The sequence below is a fragment of the Archocentrus centrarchus genome, chromosome 13 (genome assembly GCF_007364275.1).
Source record: "Archocentrus centrarchus isolate MPI-CPG fArcCen1 chromosome 13, fArcCen1, whole genome shotgun sequence".
Lineage (NCBI taxonomy): Eukaryota > Metazoa > Chordata > Actinopteri > Cichliformes > Cichlidae > Archocentrus > Archocentrus centrarchus.
Window position 1 is genome coordinate 36,012,085 of NC_044358.1, and position 19,418 is coordinate 36,031,502.

The following is a 19,418-nucleotide window of genomic DNA, read 5'->3' on the forward strand; positions in this document are numbered from 1 at the left end:
CCTGTTTAACTGTACATTGCTTCATTCAATGCTGTTACCAATTACAGTAGCACAACCTGACAGAGGAAGTTACATGCATTCAGTTAGCAATGAATAGTTGTGGTTTGCTGCAACATCTATTTTATACTTCTGTACTGCAGCTGATAGAACAGATTAAGGAGATAGCCTTAAGATTAAGGTTATAGGTCTTTTGTTTTAACTACAGACAATAATCGTGCTTCTACTGGTAGCTGCAAAGTCTGGTAGCTCTGATCTTTACTCAAACTTTACTGGGTTTTTTTTTTGGATATTTTGGTTGTTGTCAAGTACTGATGAATACTTTGGGAAGAAAAGTTTACTCAAGACAAGAGCTTTTTTCATTGAAATGGAGCAAATCTGGAAAATACCGCCCTATTCGAGCTGAGATAGAGTTGTTTCAGTGGTGCCACGCTGGTGCAAAGGTGAAGGCTTGGAAGAGGAGATATAAGCCCTTTTTGCCAACAGTCATCAGGGGAAATATCAACTCTGCCTAACAAAAGTGATGAGCTGGAGATATTGGTGAAGACTCAGAAAATATACCACAGAGATGCTAAAGCTCGTGGCAAGAGGAAAGGTGGGGGTCTGGCTTTATTTGTGAATCAGAGGTGGTGAAATCCTGCATGTCACTGTTATCGCTGTCAAGGGGAGGAAGTGTCCTGATGTTGAACTATTGGCAGTTGGTGTGCAACCATATACCAAGAGAATAACAAAACCCTCGATCTGCTGTACACCAATGTCAAAGAAGCTTAGCTCTACAAGCTTCTATGACATTGGTCCAACTGTCTTACCACAACTTGGAGAGTAACCAGTTACCACCACAGAAGACATCCTGAACAACTCTGATCACCCACTTTATAACATCTTTATGGAACAAAAAAAATCAGTACTGGAAGACCCCTCTCTCTCTCCACTGTAAAACTCATTCGTACCCACAGCTATCTCAGCTATTCTCATACAAATAGCAGATGAGCTTTGTCAGACATGAATTTCCCTCTGGGATCAATAAAGTTCTTCCTCTAATCAATAAAGTTAATTTGATGTGGTCCAAAACACCTTTATTATGGTACACTGTCAGACCTGAAAGCACCAATAATCACATTTATTTAAGTGTTCCAAGTTTGATGAGTTTCTCTAATGTGCAGCTTTCACTTTAGGTATAAACAGCAACATGGCCAAAGTAGGCAGCACTCAGTCCATTTTTTTTTTTTTTTTTTTTACCAAAGACGAGCCAAATCAAGCGTCCAATGCTCACTTTTATGGCCTTCAGTAAGCCCAAGGAATAACAGCTGACAAAAAACCACAATGTAAAGAAAGCACAGCTATACCAAACTTGCTTCATAGTACACCCCTCAGGTGTTGGGTTTATGCTGTTATTGACTTGTTTAGGGCTAATTTAACTGACCATTCATATCCAGTATATCAGTATCAAGGTTTGCATAACAGTGACAATAATAATGACAGGTTTGCTTTATCTCATCTTTATGAATCCTTAATCCTGGTGGGGGGAAAAAAATGCTGCATCTTGCAAATAAGAAGGAATATTCACAACAACTAAGATCAGGTATGGCCTCGATTTCAGAGGCGCTCCAGTGCAGATTATCAGGAGCTGAAATATGAGGTAGAGGGCTTCATGGTGGGGGAAGTCAGGTGGTGCTGATGAGAGGAGCTAGGAGACTGTGGTGTCTGTCCTGAGGGAAGAGGAAGAAAGAGGAGTCGCTGTCAGTGTCACGCTGAGTGCTCATGTCAGCGTCGGCAAAACAAATAAAACGGCTTTGAAATCCAAATACTAACATCTCTGACACAGACACTCCAGCTGAGTCATCAGCTTTGGTGAGACAGTTTCTGATGTGTGTCCCAACCACTAACTCCACCTGTGACTCACTGTACAGTAAACCCAGTGTGAAATTTTGGAAAGTGCATGCCTGTGATATGCTCGGTCTTGATGTTCTCATCAAAGCCGTGGTGCCTCTGGAACGCTTCAAAGTTAATCGAGGCATCGTCCTCTGATAGGCTGTGAGGGACCTGGCCATCACCAGGGCGACACACCTCAAAACGAATCCATCTGTAGCTAAATAAACGCAATTAAAAAAAAAAAAAAAAAAGACAACAAAACAATTTACACAGAAATGTAAAGAACGCTGATTGAATGCAAGTCGGCTAAACTTAGAAAAGCAGAATATACGCAAATCCTCAGAGAGCAGCGTGCACTTACTTGCTACACTTACGAGCTCCGGGACAACTCTGGATGAGATTCTGGATCGTGGGATGAGAAAAGCCAAAGAAGTCGGCTCCTGATGGAACAATCGACGCCACAGACTTGGAACTAAAAGATGCGTGGAAGGATTTGTTTTACTTGAAGGTGGCAAAAACGAATTCAAGCTGAATTAGCAGATCAAACAGTTGGAACACAAAACCTTTGTCATCTTTGTTCATTTATTCAGAAAAACTCTAATCGGTCAAAGTTTCTGTGGGGAAGCTGTTACCTGACAGATGCGATGGCCTTCAGTAGGTTGGCATGGCACGTCAGAGCAGAGGAAGCTACAATCGCATTCTGAGGATCTTCTTCGGGCACAATCTCAAACTGGGGATTAAGGGTGTTTGAAAAAAAATGTTTAACATATCTTAATGTGTTCACCTGGAAGTGAACAGACTAAATATTATGTAGAATTTTTCTAAATGTGTATCAAAAGACACAGAACTGGCAAAACTGACCTGTGGACCAGTTCCCCCGTCTTTGATTTGGCAGGTGTAGAGACACTGCTGGTCGGGGTTTTTCATGCTGGCAAAGATGCGCGTGCTGCAGAAGCCCACTGGATAAATGGCACACTCATCATGAAACAGCATTCTGTCTGTGATGATCTGGAGAGGAGCCAAGATGGATTCAGTCCTTAGTGTCAGCTTTTAGAGAGGCTTGGTTTTATCCACATTTTGTCCTGTCTTTAGAGCCACTCTACACCAGAGATCGGTACTTTAAACCTCAGCTCACATGTTTACTGTCACTCAGACACTAACCTCTCCCAGACTGTAGACTGTCAAACCTCCCAGTACTATGGGAAAGACGGGACGGCCAGAAGAGTCGAGAGGGATGGGCTGCACCAGCTTCCGTGAGCCGTCTGCGAGTTTTCTCTTCTTAGACATCTTCTTTGGAACTAAAAACCCAATTTCAGCACAATTTAAGACTATACAGCAACACTGCAATGTCCTTTCTATCTGAATAAATTGCTTGATCACAACACTCACATTCTTCCTTTCCATTCTCCCTCCCCCGCTCCTTCCTTTCCTTTTTGGGTTTTTTAAGCGCGCCTTCCTCCCCTGCTGGCACTGCTGATGAGACACTGTGTGCCATGGACAGACCTGAAGCCCCAGAGGGACCTGAGGACAACACCACTGGTGGCAAAGGTGGATGAGAGCTTGAGCTGGGTGTGGGCAGTAGCTCCCCCTCTGACAGAGACTGGTATTGCAACAAGGATTTTAGTAAGAACCTGAAAATAAAACATGAACACCATTTCAGCAAAATCACACCATTCAGTGTTTTCGAAAAGAAAAAACACATTGCTCCTCTGTAAGAATCTAGAGTACAAACAAGACAAAGTAACACATCAAGGTTTGTCCTTGGTAAATGCATAACTGGCCAGTTTCACCTTTAGTGTAAAGGAGTCACCTGCACTCACCTGCGCTCCTCCTTTGCTCTCAGAAACTTTTCTTCTATGTGGGCAACTTCATCACAGAGAGCTGCATTCTCCTGTGGGTAAAATTACACTTCAGTGTAATTTTGCAGGATAGATGACATACTTTTCTTGTCATTGCATACACTCACCAGACACTTTAATAGGTACACCTTGCTAGTACCAGGTTGGAAACCCTTTCGCTTTCAGAACTTCCTTAATTCAACAAGGTTCTGGAAACATTCCTCAGATACTTTGGTCAATGTTGACATGATAGCATCACACAGTTGCTGCAGATTCATGATGTGAATCTCCCGTTCCACCACATCCCAGAGGTGCTCTGTTAGATTGAGATCTGGTGACTGTGGAGCCCATCTGAGTACAGTGAACTCATTGTCTTGTTAAAGAAACCAGTTTAAGGTGATGTGAGCTTTGTGACATGGTGTGTTATCCTGCTGGAAGCAGCAATCGGATCACAGGGGGCCCAAAGTGTGCCAAGAAAATATCCCCCACACCATTACACCACCAGCAGCCTGAACCATTGATCCAAGGCAGGATGGAGCCATGCTTTCATGCTGTTTACATCAAATTCTGGCCCTACCATCCACAGAAAGAAATGAAGACATCAGACCAGGGAGTGTTTTTCCAATCTTCTTCTGTACAATTTTGGTGAGCCCATGTGAACTGTAGCCTCAATTTCCTTGTCTTAGCTGAGAGGAGTGGCTGTAGCCCACATGCTTCAAAGTTTGACATGTTATGCATTCAGAGAGGCTATTCTGCATACTTTGGCTGTACCAAGTGGTGATTTGAGTTACTGCTGCCTTCCTATCAGCTCAAAGCAGTCTTGCCATTCTCCCCTGGCATCAACAAGGCATTTTCCCCCAGAGAATTGCCACTCACTGCATATTTTCTCTTTTTCAGAACATTCTCTATAAACCTTAGAGATGGTTGTGTTGGAAATTCCCAGTAGATCAGCAGTTTCTGAAATACTTAGACCAGCATGTCTGACACCAGCAACCACGCCACACTCAGTCACAAAAATAGCCTTTCTTCCTCATGCTCGTTTGAACTTCAGTGGCTCATCTTGACCATGTTTACATGCTTAAATGCACTGAGTTGCTGTCATGTGATTGGGTGATTAGGTATTTGCATCAATGAGCAGCTTAATAGGTGTACCTATTAAAGTTGCTGGTGAATGTATATGCATGATGTAAGATTTTTTTTTTCCATGGAAACACAGTTTACTTACAAATATCATGGCACGAGCAGCTTTTCGAAGCCTGAGGTACTTGAGTCTATACTTTTCGTTCTGGTTCTTCCGCGGACCCCTCTTCACCTTGGCCTTATGCTCAGAGGAACTCGTGGGAGATGGGAAGGCAGGCGCCGCGACTCCTGAGCCAGAACTAGAGATGGTATTCTGCTGAGGCGAACTGAGGAAAGACTGGGCAGTGAAGGCCTGCAGGGCCTGCTGCCGCTCCTCATCAGTCTGTAAGGACACAGAGGTGGAGGGGAGACAAAAACAGAAGACTGTTCATGTGTAGCAGGAGTGCCTGAACTTAATGCTCGTGCTGCCCTCAGGATGATGAAATGTGCACAAAAAAAGACAACACAGATGCAGCTTCCACTTAAAGTGCTTTATGACAAACAATAAAAGTTAAACCAATCAAAAATGTGCACAAGTTGTTAAAACACAAGAAATTAAAACAAATAACTGAACTCCGTGTCTCAGCTTGTTTTACTCAGACAGGGTTAATGCACATTAGTCAAAACTACTTACACTATTTGTGATAATGTGGAAATTTAATTCCTTATATATGATTTTATGCCTGGGCCCAGATCTTGTGTGAAAAGCACGATTTTCATATTTATCTATAACCATCAGTATGGCATACAAAGCAACGTGAATTTGTAGTATCCTATACTATATTTAGATTTGGTATGACAGTGGCATCAGTATCTCAGATGACTCACCAGCAGTGCAAAGACTCCGTTTCTGTTTTCAATCCTCTTGAACCTCCTGCTGCCTTTTTGTGTCTGAAACATAATGCAAGACTGAGGCCAAATGCAAGGAGCAGGAAAGGCTGGGTTTGAGTCACAAAATCTTGGGGTCAATTTCGATTCATTCAACCATTATAAGATAAGAGGTTTAAGGCTCACGCATCAGAACGCATGGAGCACCACTTGTTCCCATTACAGCCCAGAAATGTCTGCCTCTTTTTAAAAATAATGATGATTAAAAAAAAAAAGTGAAAGAAGCAGGATGGGAAATCAAAAGATACTAACAGAAATACAAATGGCACTTGTACCATATCCACTGAACAAGCAATGGTGTAATTTACTGTACTCAACAGCAGAGGCTGCTGTGAGCCTGAGTCTCAAGCATCCCCCTTACCTCACGGTACATGACAGCTTCCAGGCTTGATTTTGCACTGTTAAGGAGAAAAAAATGTGAGCAAAGTCTAAATGACAATAGTATCATTAAACCAATGGTACCACCTTTCTCTTATCATCTAACCCCTGACAAGGCAGCAATCCTGCACAGACTTAAGTTTTCATCAATTTGTTCTGATACTGTCCACCTGAAACACCTAAAAAAAAAAAATCATCAAATTGATGCTGAATACTCTTTACTGGCTATTTTTTTAATGACAGGACTTAAACGTGCTCTAAAACTCTAGACAGATAAATGTGTGTCAACTGAGGAGAATGCTGTACTTGGACTGAACGAGTCCCCTGTCGATGATTCTCTGTTTAATTTCCTTTATGTGCATGGGGCGTCCAGCTTCCTCCAAAACAATCTATGTAAGAGAAAGAAACAACAACAACAAAAAAAAACTTGTTACAAAACCAAAAAACCCCTAATCGCTGTGAATGTTACTAAAATTTTATAAATACGTGGCACATACCTGTGCAGCGTCGAGCCACGTCAGGTTTGGTTTCTCTGCTATTTCACTGGGTGGTTCACTGCAAACAGGAAAAAAGTCAGTGGCATCCAGTGTAAGATAACTACTTGATTTATTTGCAGTTCAAAAAATTGATTTGATTTTCTGCAAGCATGCCCATTTCCCACTTTATCTTGACACAGTTACATGTTTAAAGGTTATAATGCTTATGCAGAGAGGTGACAACATAAAGGAAAAGCCTTTCCCCTTTAACCCCTACAGTGAGAGGAACTGGTGTCTCTGTTGTGTTGCAGGATCCATTTGTGTCCTTAAAAGAGTTTTAAAAACAATGTCTTCAATGATATATTTCTATGCGGACAGTGCCTCCCCCAGTAGGACACAAGGGGCCACTAAATGCTCTGAATAGTATGAAAACAATGTGAATCACATCAGCTATAGCCTACTTACAGTCAATCAGTTTAAACCAATTTGTCTGACAGCACTCTCTATCATCCATCTTCAAAACACTGAATAAGGGAATATATTTTAGAAGAATGCACACTGAAGCTGCTCTGGCAGTATAAGACATTACTAAGACACTTAAGAGTTTTTCCTTCAATTTGTCAACGATCTGAAGGTTCTGCTGCTCTTAGCTGTGCCCTAACTGAATATATTAATACTGAAAGTGGCTACAGCAGACAGCAACACTGCAGAAAGACGTCTTTCAAAATCTGATTATTCTGAACCACCTTTCCAGCGTTTCAGTGGTGCCAGACAGACTTGCAATGCTGTCAAGAGCAGGAAACAGAGAGTAGCTCCCCTGTCCATCAGCCTCCATCTCAGATTCAAACGTGCTGAGTGATTCCATGGAAGGCAGACAGGAGCATCTGCGAAGAAACGTTAACGAGACATTTATTATGTAGCTGCGTTTCAGTCTGCGGCCGCGCCTCATTCAGACTGTACGCAAGACGAACACCGACTCCTGAACAATAACCTCATGCATAGGAGTAAGGACTAGCTAGGAGAAAAACCTACCCAAATCAAACTGCAGCAAACACTTATTTCACTTCGTGCTCCTCACTGATAGTTTCCGTGTCAACCGGAACCTTCAGCCGTCCTCATCGCTTTGTTTACATACAACAGAGCGGCTAAATGCTAACACTAACCCGCTAGCAGCTGTACACAAAATCAGTGTTTCGGTAGTATGGTTCAACCCACGGACATATTAGACATTAGAGTGAAAAAGCGAATGTCTAACAGTTTTACTATAACACAGTAAATACAGGTGGATAAAAAAGACGGAATCTATACTTTACCGGATATCCGGTGGCCTTTATGAATTGTCAAAATAAAATCAGAATCCGAAAAATTAAAAGAAAAAATTAACAAAAAAACAAGAAGAAGAAGAGTAATACTAATAAGAAGAAGACTTTAATTTACTGCACGTCTTAAGTGTTTCACAGCATAAATGTTGAGATTCTGCTTTTACTCTTTTTACAAATAAATTTTGTTGTCCAGCAACACAAAGATCTCATTTATACTTAAATCTCTCATAACCACAACAGCGAGGGTATTAACAAAAGGATGATGTGGCAGCATCACTTTCAAGCAGAAGTTATAACCTAAGGATCATAATCATTTCCATTTATGACAGCTTCCTAAATGACCTAGTGTGACGGAGCATTAAGATGTTGCAGCAAAATTACCGATTTCCAATAAGTCTTTTTTTTCTCCCTTTTTTTTTTTTGGGTTAAGTTAGCACAGTTGCAACAGCTAGAAGGGTCTGGTTTAAATCCACCTTGGCCCGGGCCAAGGTGCATATTCTCCGTGGGTTTGCGTGGGTTTTCTCCAGGTACTCCGGTTTCCTTCCACAGTCCAAAGTCATGCAGTTAGTGGGCTTTGGTTAATTGGCGATTCTTTTTATTATTATTATTATTATTATTTTTTTTTTTTTTTTTTTTTTTTTTTTTTTAAATGGTGATTCTTAATTGCCCATAGGCTGTATGTGAACGCGAATGGTTGTCTGTCTCTCTGTGTTAGCCCTGCGATAGGCTGGCGACACTGTAGGTGTATCCTGCCTTTCGCCCTATGACAGCTGGGATAGGCTCCAGACTATTCCCATGATGAAAAATACATTTTTCTTATCCTACTCTTTTTTTTCCAGCACACAATACAAAAAAATTACCCCTGTGAGGGGAAAATTGTTCTATAAATTGTAGATTTGGACAATGGTGCATTTCTGCTTAATTGTTTCAACTGTCATCCTTTTGATAGCTACATTGTAAACAGGATGCTGTAATTTTACAGTAACTTACTGGCAGCTGGATGCCAATAACATTACTGCAAAAAAGTTTGCAATAATGCTACTGTAAATTTTATTTACAGCAAGGAAAAATCTGTAAATGCTGGTGTAAATTAACATGAAAAATGAATGAAATCTACAGTAATTTGAATAACATGACCTTCTGTAGGTCTGTGTTTTTAGAGATTTTTACCATATTTGACCTGCTTACACACTTTTGTTCCAGCAGCTGCTTCTGGTAGAGATGTTCATGAACACTAGTTCTCTCTACTGAGTCTTCAGATAATGTCTTTAACCAATCTTTATTGCGACTCATGTGGTCGAGACCTGTTGATGTTTGCGTGATCGTTTCTATGTGCTGAAAATGAATCACCAATTACAAGGACGTCTTGCATGTGTAAATATGCCTGACTGTCAGAAAGGAGAACATCTGAGCTCATTTTCTGACAAATCAGCATTTCCCAGCCAAATTACACCAGAATAACTGCCTGTTTTTCATTAATACATAATGGCAATAAAATGGTCGGCATTCCCTAAAATCCAATTTGAAGCAGTTATAATTTTTTTTTCTCTTTAAGACAACCAGCCATTTTTTTTTTCAAATCACCAGAGTGAGTATAACCATAGAAATATTGTTGTTGTGTAGAAAGGAAACTCATTGTGTAAAATGCCACTGAATGGAGTGTCAGCAGAAATTTTACTGACAGATATTTCAGCCTTTGGCAGTAAAACTAAAACTCATGGGAGGAATTTTGGTAACCAAACATTTGAAGGCCTCTTACTCTTGTGAGATGTATCATTTGCACTCAATTCATTTCCTGGACCTGTTTTTACTTTGTGCCTCAATCATTATTGTATGGTGTGCACATGAAACACTAAACTATAAAATCCTTAATCCATACCCATGTAGAAAACAGTGACTCAGGCTTCTTCCTTTACTGGGCTCAACAAACTGTGTGGTCCTAATTTTGAAATTGCAGCATCTGGGCAAAGCACGTGAGCATTTCACAACATGACAGTTCAGACACGATCAAGAAAAAAACACAACAGCTTAAATTGTTTCCCAATGTTTTGCTGTGCCACTCCATGTCAGTATGTGCAATTCATAGTGTCCTACTAGCTGTATCCTATTATGGCTAAAGAGGGCAGAGAAATTGCAGTTGAACTTTATTTTAGATTAAAAAAAGTGTGAGTGTGCACCATAAATTCCTAAATTAATTCCTAACATCCACCCTTGGAGAGGATTAGGATGCTTGCTGTACCTTTGTTCACCTGTTTAAAATCCAGTGGGATAATTTCTACTTTGGTCAACTCCTGCTTGGTTTCAAAGGTGCCGCGTAGACAAAAGTGACTTGAAGACTGGAGAGCAGCACCACTTGGGTCAGACCTGAAGTTTACTGAGTGGCCTTCAAATCATTGTACTGTCATTACAACAGCTTTATCAGTGTTGCCAGTCCACAGTCAAATACCTATGCAATCTAGACTGCAATTATGTAACTAAAATGCTGACAAATTAGTGAAGATGTAAGACAAAAGAGCTAATGGTGATGCTTCACATTTAAGCCATCCCAGTGGAAATGCTGAACCAAGGAAGTTAAATATAGAGATGGAAGGTGAATTTAAAAATGATTACATAATTTTTTTATATTATTACAATGATTTATTTTATAATAAATATGTAAAGCTCTTTTTTTTTAATCACATAGTATTACCCTGGTAATGTTTTTGTCCTCAAGGATAACCTTTGGAGCCATGGTAAACACTGCATCATACAGGGGTAAACTAGCCAAAAATCAGCAAGAGACATCCTGTTAAAATGTTTTCTTCTCTCCATCCATTATCCTCTTAAAAGGGCAGCCTCGACAGCCTGAGGTGCATATTGTTCAGATAAAATCTCAATAAGCGCGCACAGTACATGACAAGAAAAGCCACCACAGCAGGGGAAGGAGAGGAGTAGAGTGGCTCCTCTGAAAACAGTGGGGGAAGCTGTTATGATCAGTTTTACCTTTCTGCTGGAACAGCTGTGGAGATCTTGTTTTGCTTGTTGATGGGGATTTCGTTTTGAGAAATACTTAAATTGTTTTATCCCAGATTTTCTGATGCTTTGGTACTTTTTTTTTGTTTTGCCTGGGCACTGTGTGCCAAAACTGCTGTAGGCAGGAGCATCCCCATTAAATGAGACTTATCTTCTCTCGTTAAAGTCTTCTTCTGGGTTTCATGTCTGTAAAAGCTCATTCCTTTTTGTAACTTTCTGTGGCAGATTACACAAATTTCACTTCAATAACCTTTAATGTAGTGTGACTGTCATCGATGGTTAAATAGGACTGTGATGTGTGCACTGAGATCCAGTGATAGCAGTTAGAACTGCCTCTTGCTGTCATTTCCACAAATCTTAAAGAGCGTTTCAAAACAAAAGCTGATTCCCTGCACTTTTTGGGTTATTTGCATATTGTTTGTGCTAGTAACAATGTGCAAGTTTCCTTCCTTGTAAAGATGACAGAGACATAACCATCAGGCGCTTAACAAAAATGATGTTTTATTGAGCTGAGTTTAATAACAAACACTGATGAGTTCACTAGTAGGCTTTATAAACAGGTTTCCTGAAGCAGATAAAGCTAAAGTCTTTATCAAGTGTAGTTTAACGTAATGTACATTTTGAAAGAAGATTTGAGTACATGTGTTTGAAAAAGTGTAAAATACTGAAAAAAAAATGTACACTTTACATTTACACTTTACATCAAGTCCTTTGTGTGTTCACGCATAGATGAAGAAGTATAAGTATCAGGAAGGACATCGGTGCTATAGTTTACATACAGGTACACACATAGGCTTCAAAAATCTAAATACAACCTAAACAATTCAGTCCTACACAACACGATTATCTTACTTTAGCATTGTCAGAGTTCCTTTGAATTTTATAATGAAGGAATTCTCACTGTATCACTCACTATTGTATTAAATCAACATCCCAGCCAAGAGTTTCCTGGAATTACATTCACGACCTGCTTTTGTCTGAAGTCATACTGGTAGGATTTTGTTCCACTGAGGAGGAAGATGTTACCTGTCAAAATAAAATCATATGAAAACAGTGAGCCGATCTATCTCAGCCCAAACAATAACAGGCATCCAAATAATGTATGATCTGTAGCATATTCATTAACGGTTTACCAAATTTTATAAACACCATTTGCAACCTTCTAAAAAAAAAAAAATCAAGATATAGTTCATATACATTTCACAGCCCAATTCTTTGATAATTATTAAACAATATTAATTATTCTTTTAGTTTATAAATTTGGTATTTTAGTAAACATTTTTCATCTTTTTTCAGATTTTCAGATATGAAAATATGAAAGCAGTTCAAACACCTGCTTGTTAGGTTAACAGCTGAAGTGTGGCTGTGACTGCACGGTTGTAAGTTGAGGAGGTGTTTAAGAAAGTGGTTGGATGGAGTTTAAGCTTTTAAATCTTTTCTCGGTGTTCATGTGTGTCATTTTAAAATGTATGATGAAGCACGTGGAAAACCAAATTTGGCTGTGAATAGAATTCTGTTTCTACTTGTGAAATATGTTGCTCTGAAATTAGGGTAGATGGTGTTTTAAGTATCAAAGTGTGTTTGGTGTGGTAAACTCCACCCATCTACCAAATTCAGCTAAACAAAAAAATCAACTTCTATTTCAGTTGTATTCTATTTCCAGCTGGCTGCTTAACACCACATTTTTAAACTTCATGAGTTACCGTGTAACTTGAATGCAGCATCAACCCTTCTGGGGACTCCGGACCAATCTGTCTGGATGAGTCTGGGGAAGCCAGGGTCCATTCTCCTCTTGTGCTCATCATACCTGAGATTAGATCATTCAAATATACAAAACCTTTAGTACCTTTTATTTAGTATGGAAATGATAACATATTTTCTACACCACACATTCATTTGTTCGGCTTTTCCAATTATTTTTTCTTAGAAATAATTTGTTTTTTAGGGTCTGCATATTTTCTGTGCTTTAGAGCAAAAATCTCAGTTATTTCATGCCAAACGTTTGTTGGTTTCTACTTGTTATATGTGACAATTTGTTGCTATTCATGGTTTATATTTTGGTAAATTGAAAGTATTTGTAGACCATGGGCAGCATGGTGGTGCAGTGGTTAGTGCCTTACAGTTAGAATACCATCTGGAAGGCCTGGGTTCGATTCCACCTTGGCCCAGGCCTCTCCCTCTCTCTGTGTGGAGTTTGCATGTTCTCCCCGTGCTTGCGTGGGTTTCCTCCGGGTACTCCGGTTTCCTCCCACATTCCAAATACATGCACTTACTGGGGTTAGGTTAATTGGCTACTCTAAATTGCTCATAGGTGTGAATGTGAGTGTGAAAGGTTGTTTGTCTCTCTGTGTTGGCCCTGCGACAGGCTGGCGACAGGCTGGCGAACTGTACAGGGTGTACCCTGCCTCTCGCCCTATGACAGCTGAGATAGGCTCCAGCCCCCCCCCCCCCCCCCCCCCGCAAGTGGAAGTGAATGGATGGATGAAAGTATTTGGGATTTAGACAGGACAAAATCCAGTGACATCTCTTTGAAATTTAGGAAACTGAGTTATTTAAGCTAGTGTCTAACATTTTACATACCAAACAATTTGATGAGTGATAGCAGATTAAGCAATAATAGAAAAACTGTTCACTAGGTGGCAGAGTTTAGCTCCAGCTAAAGGTCAGGTTTTCCTGTTCATGTCTTTATTCATGTTAAAATAAAAGATCAAAACAAATTCTAAATGTAAAGCAGCACTTTAAAAAGTTACCTGTAGTAAAACTCTCCTACGAAGAACATTGTTTTTCCATATTCGCTGACATGCACGGCAGCGTCAACCCGCCTGACTCTGGAGGAGAAGCCGTACTCGTAAATGGAGCCAGAGCGACTTTTCATCTTAAGCTGTTGAACCACCCAGTACTTATTACCTGGAAAAACACAGCCATGTCACTGCATTTGGGGACATTATGAAAAACAGCAACGTGCCACAAGCCCTGCAAACTCAATGAGCCTCTTGCATGAACTGCAACACTTATGTTGCACAAGGCTGTAATTTGCGTGTTCTGCTACTGGAAATCAAGCCTTGTCATGCTGACATGCCCTAAGTGATGCTTTGCAGGCTGCCTATTACTCTACCAGTGAACATGTACGCCACGCCTTTGGCTGGGATGTCATAAGCGGCATCAATGTGAGATCTGATGCTCGGGAAATATGTGGTGATCTGGCCTTGTCTTAGGCGGTTCCAATAAGTTGTCCTTGTTGATCTCATCCACGTGTGCCTGTGGGGAAACAACAGAAGTGAGCTGCATGTCAAAGGTTTTTAAGGTGTTTTCCAATTAAAAGAGGTAATACATTCCACCTGTTTTTAAAGAAAATGATCTCATTTTGAATCTGTGTTGCTGCATCAAAAGAAAAGCTGGGGTCACATTGTTTTGAAGCCGGTTGGGTTTCCAGCTTTTTGTTGGGCCTGCCTGTGAAATAGTAACATAGAAAATATTGCATATAATATATAACAAGCTCTGAGAGATTTACTTCAATGTTTTATAAAAGTATTTTTCTTGTGTTTCCAGTGTTTTCATTCGTTCTTTACCATACAGTGTTTGGATCCCTATCACATCATCTTCAGACAGAGAGTACTGTGCATTGCTGTGATGTTTGTAATTGGGGTACATGATAGCAGAGGGGTCTTGTGAGTGAGTCAAACCAAGTGAGTGGCCAAGCTCATGAGCTGCAACACCAAACAGGCTGTAACCTGAAACACAGTGAAAAACAGTTTCTATTAGTTCATTACAAACACCTGCTTCGGATGTTATCAGTCCATTCAGTGGATGTTAGTAGGGGTGTTACAAACTGGTGGAACACTGCTGTGTGTGGGTTTGAGAGCTTCATTTTTACTTGTGATCAGCTTTATTGATGAATGCCATACCAGCCAAGTAGGCCTACAGTAACAGTGGCTGTTTTTAGGTATTTAATGCACAAAAAAAACCAAAAAACTTTTCCAATATATTCCAAATTCCTGTCTAGTGTCATCTTTTCACTTACAAATTACAATCATGGTTTGAATGACAAACCTTGCGTCCCTGCCGTCCACATTTCATCATCATCAAAGTGCACATCTCCACCTATCCCCTCTCCCGGCTGAAAGGCATGAGCCAACACGCCCCCAGGTCCATCGAAGGGAAAGAAATCTCCATGAGCTACAAGAAAACACAGCATCACATTACGTGATCTCTGATTTTTATTAACTGCAATTTACATAAAGGATTATATGGATTATAAGTCCTCAGACGTGTTTTAAGATTTACTTCTGCGGGAAAAGGAGAAGACGATATCAGCTTTTCTGTGGTTGACTTTAATGAACTTCAGTGGAGCTACATCGCTCCACATCTTCAGAGCTGAACGAAGAGACTTTTCCACATCCTCTTTCATCATGTCTGGAGTGTATTTGGCAATCCTACATACGAACGACAGACAGACAAACATGAGGCATCAGGAGCAATACATTTCCACATATGTTGTTACAAATGCTAACGTATCCTCTGGTGGTCAAAAGAAATCTTACTACGATTTAAATTGCATCATGATATGGTCTTACCATCAGCACTTTACACAATAATTTTCTTATTGTACAAAGTAGAAATGGCAAGTAGAAAAGCTTTGCAGTATAATATTGTTAAATGTTGCCATTATAGTGTTCTTTAGAATTTTTGTTGTAATTGCCATCCACACTTTATTGCTTTATGGTTTAATTGCTTTAACGTACAGTAGATTTATATCTATAAAAATAACATTCCTCATGGTATTCAGGGCCTTGATCACCATATCCTCACCTACATATCCAGAATTCACATTCTTGTCAGATTTGTAGCTATTTTCCATGCCCATTGCACCATACAGTTGCAGGAATGATGCTGGAAACCAAATCATACATCCACAACAAGCAAACCCAGCATGATGAAATAAACAAAATGAAACTTAAGCTTTATTGTTCCAGTGAGTCAGCACAGAACTGTTGATAACCTGAGCTATTCACCTTTTTATTGCTGCAATTGCATTGGCTCTTCTTTTAACATGTTACTATATACAGTACCAGTCAAAAGTTTGAACACATTTATCCATGCATGGATGGATGGATGGATGGATGGATGGATGGATGGATGGATGGATGGATGGATGGATGGATGGATGGATGGATGGATGGATGGATGGATGGAAATGGCAGAGATACATGGGGAAGCAAAACACCAGCTACTGGTAGATAGAGCAGTCACTCAAGACTGTAAGACTAAACTGACCAACCTGTGCACCGCCTGGATTGATTACAACAAAGCCTGTGACTCGATGCCACAAACAAGGATCCTGGAATGCCTAGAACTATACAAAATCAACAGGACCCTAAGAGACTTCATCAAGAACTCAGTGGGAATGTGGAGAACAACACTAGAGGCTAACTTCCATTCAATTGCACAAGTGCAGCATTTACCAAGGAGATGCTCTTTCCCCACTGCTGTTCTGCATAGGCCTGAATCTCCTCAGCCAGGTCATCAACAAGACTGGCTACGGATACGGACCACAAAATGGAGCAACCATAAGCCACCTCCTGTGCATGGATGATAACAAGCTGTAACAAGATATCAATTCACTGTTCCACACCACTAGGATCTACAGCAATGACATTGGAATGTCATTTGGACTGGAGATGTGTAGTTGGATGGTGACAAAAAGAGGGAAGGTAGTCAGAACTGAGGGGACTGCACTACCAGAAGGCAGCATTGCAGACAGTGTAGACAGCTGCAAGTACTTTGGAATTTCACAGGCAAATGGGAACCATGAAGAGGCCGCTTGGAAAGCTGCAACCACCAAGTACCTGCAGAGAGCAAGGCAAGTCCTGAAGAGTCAGCTGAATGGGAAGAACAAGATCTGGACAATCAACACCTACACCCTGCCAGTTGTCAGATACCCTGCTGGGATAATAAGCTGGCCAAAGGAGGAAATAGAAGCAACTGATGTTAAGACAAGAAAGCTCCTTACCATGCATGGAGGGTTTCACCCCAAATTCAGCACCCTGGGACTGTACGCTAAGTGGAAGAAATAAGGCTGAGGACTAGTGAGTGTCAGAACCACTAGTCCTAGATAAAACAACAAAGATCCATGAATACATCAGGAAGATGGCCACAAAGGAACATGTGCTTAGTGAGTACCTCAGGCAGCAGAAACCAGAGAAAGAAGAGGAGAAAGAACAGGAACGATCATGGAAGGACAGGCTTCCGGATGACATGTACCACTGGTAGATAGAAGAAGTGATATAGAGAAATCCTACCAATGGTATATTGGTAGGATTGGTAGAGCATGACCTGGAAGTCCCAAGGTTAAAATGGGATATGCCCCCAAGGGTAGTTGAGAATGACTGAGCTAAGATCCTGTGGGACTTCCAGATACAAATAGACAAATTTGTGATGGCTAACCAACTGGACATTGTAGTGGTGGACAAACAAAGGAAGAAAATCATAGTGATAGATGTTGCAATATCAAGTGATGGCAACATCAAGAAGAAAGAACACAAGAATCTCGATAAATACCAAGGGCTCAGAGAAGAGCTAGGAAGGATATGGAAGGTGAAGATAACAGTGGTCCCCGTGGTAATCGGAACACTTGAGGCAGTAACCCCCAAACTGGGACAGTGGCTCCAGCAGATTCCAGGAATGACATCCAAGATTTCTGGCCAGAAAAGTGCAGTCCTGGGAACAGCTAAGATACTGCATAGGACCCTCAAGCTCCCAGGCCTCTGGTAGAGAGCCTGAGTTTGGAGGACAAAGACCGCCCGCAGGGCGAGCTGGGATTTAATGCTGTTTTTGCTGATTTTAAATCCCTTATTAGTAGTAATGGTGGTAATAGTGGTATTAACTGCTGTAACAAAAGAATCTCCGAAATGTGGGATAAATAAAGTATATTTAATCTTACCGTACTATTACTCACTATTTAATTTTGATTGTGTGCTAAATAAAGTAGTGGGACTTAATAAATGTGTGTGTGTGTGTGTGTGTGTGTGTGTGTGTGTGTGTGTGTGTGTGTGTGTGTGTGTGTGTGTGTGTGTGTGTGTGTGTGTGTGTGTGTGTGTGTGTGTTTTTGTCAGATGTTTTGTGGGTGCACTCAAGTAAGAAAATGAGCATAAAATCTGATTTAACTTTAAAAAAAATAGCATTATATTGTAAGATTGTACATTAGATTGTTAATATTTTTCCTCAGAAATCATCTTTTATAGTATTCAACTATTTGTTTTTGGGAAATTTGGGAAATATAGGAAATGCGATCTCACGTGTATGTGATGATGTTGTTCTTCCATTTAGGCCTATAAGGGTAAAAGCTGTAGTTGTCCACATCTGGAACACCACACCTCGCTTCTCTCATTACATTCAGGGTGTGAGGGTCCAGGTTTCCTGTTTCTCTCAGACCAAAGAAGTTCTGCATTTCTTGGATCTTCACCTCCATGGCTGACACAGACCTCACTCTTCTTATTGGAGGTCTGTGGTCTCTCAGATCCAGACTGTAAAACCTCTTGAGGTAGCCCTGTTGAGATGAGGATTTTAGATCTAGAGGATTAGGACAAGGTGTTTAAAATGTAACTTTAAAAAAAAAAAATATATCTGTAATATAAAAGAACAATGTGTAATACAAAATTCTTTAAACACCTAATAAAATGCCCTACTACCAGAAAAGATCTGTCATTGATAGTTTTGCATTGGATCACGCATTGTAACAACTGAGAAGGGAAAGCAGGTGAGTTGAAAAAGAATTGTTCCAATATGTAGTTTGCTTCAGGTAATTAATAATGAATCCACAATCGGAAAGAACACATGTTGGCTGAATTCAGTTTTGACAGATGCATACATTAGGCAAGTAATACACTTAAAATTCAAGCAAAGTATAAAGTGAAAAAAAAGTGGCACACTTGGTTCAAATCAAAATTTGGTGCATTAATTTTATGTTTAATAGTAGTAAGAAAACACATACATTGCATTGTAGTTCTTCTAGTTTAAGCAAACGAAATACACTCTCAATTCTACAGTTTCAATTGAAGCCATGGTAACAGTTTTCAATGGTCTTACATTAAAGTCTCTGCTCAAAAAATCCAGCATTTCTAATGAAACAGATTCTAATGTATATGGTTCTTATATAAGCCTCTGCAAGCCCTTCCAGCGTTCACAAACCTCAGCCAGCTCCATATCCTCAGGCCTCTGCTGATCTCTGTCAATGGGTAGAGTCCATGAGATTTCCACTAACATCAGAGAGCCCAAAATGGGTATCCACAACGAATCCATGTTTTAAATGCACATTTCCACCACGCTTCACATTTTTTATATGGGAGTATTCCTGAGCTTGTTGGGCAATCACATGGCCCCAAAGTGCTCCATGCTGGTTGTTACAGCTGGGTATATTTGCCCCAAGAGGTTTTGTGGTTAAAACCTCACAATGAAATGTCTACATATGTCTGGGTTCTCTATCTATAATGGTGATAATCATGTGTATAGTTTGTTCC

The 19,418-nt window shown here is 40.3% G+C and overlaps 2 protein-coding genes across 3 annotated transcripts; both read right to left on the reverse strand.

Annotated features, from left to right (window-relative positions):
* Positions 1-1,214: 1,214 nt before the first annotated feature.
* On the reverse strand, positions 1,215-7,892 carry tbrg1 (transforming growth factor beta regulator 1). Of its 2 annotated transcripts, none has more exons than XM_030745422.1 (15): positions 7,882-7,892; positions 7,315-7,452; positions 6,590-6,647; positions 6,399-6,481; positions 6,076-6,112; positions 5,655-5,717; positions 4,933-5,169; positions 3,690-3,760; positions 3,259-3,500; positions 3,031-3,167; positions 2,731-2,877; positions 2,502-2,599; positions 2,231-2,341; positions 1,941-2,086; positions 1,215-1,706 (listed from the first exon to the last, which is right to left on the reverse strand). In XM_030745422.1, the coding sequence occupies exons 2-15, from the start codon at positions 7,431-7,433 to the stop codon at positions 1,618-1,620; spliced, it is 1,638 nt and encodes a 545-aa protein (XP_030601282.1). In that variant the 5' UTR covers positions 7,434-7,452; positions 7,882-7,892; the 3' UTR covers positions 1,215-1,617. The 2 variants fall into 2 exon arrangements, with proteins under 2 accessions (XP_030601282.1, XP_030601281.1); XM_030745421.1 differs by lacking the exon at positions 7,882-7,892 and adding an exon at positions 7,601-7,875.
* A 3,935-nt stretch (positions 7,893-11,827) lies between these two features.
* mmp20a (matrix metallopeptidase 20a (enamelysin)) lies at positions 11,828-19,257 on the reverse strand. The gene is made up of 10 exons (XM_030744006.1): positions 19,090-19,257; positions 18,198-18,448; positions 15,187-15,335; positions 14,953-15,078; positions 14,472-14,633; positions 14,241-14,352; positions 14,018-14,160; positions 13,653-13,809; positions 12,606-12,709; positions 11,828-11,928 (listed from the first exon to the last, which is right to left on the reverse strand). The coding sequence occupies exons 1-10, from the start codon at positions 19,198-19,200 to the stop codon at positions 11,828-11,830; spliced, it is 1,416 nt and encodes a 471-aa protein (XP_030599866.1). The 5' UTR covers positions 19,201-19,257.
* Positions 19,258-19,418: the final 161 nt, after the last annotated feature.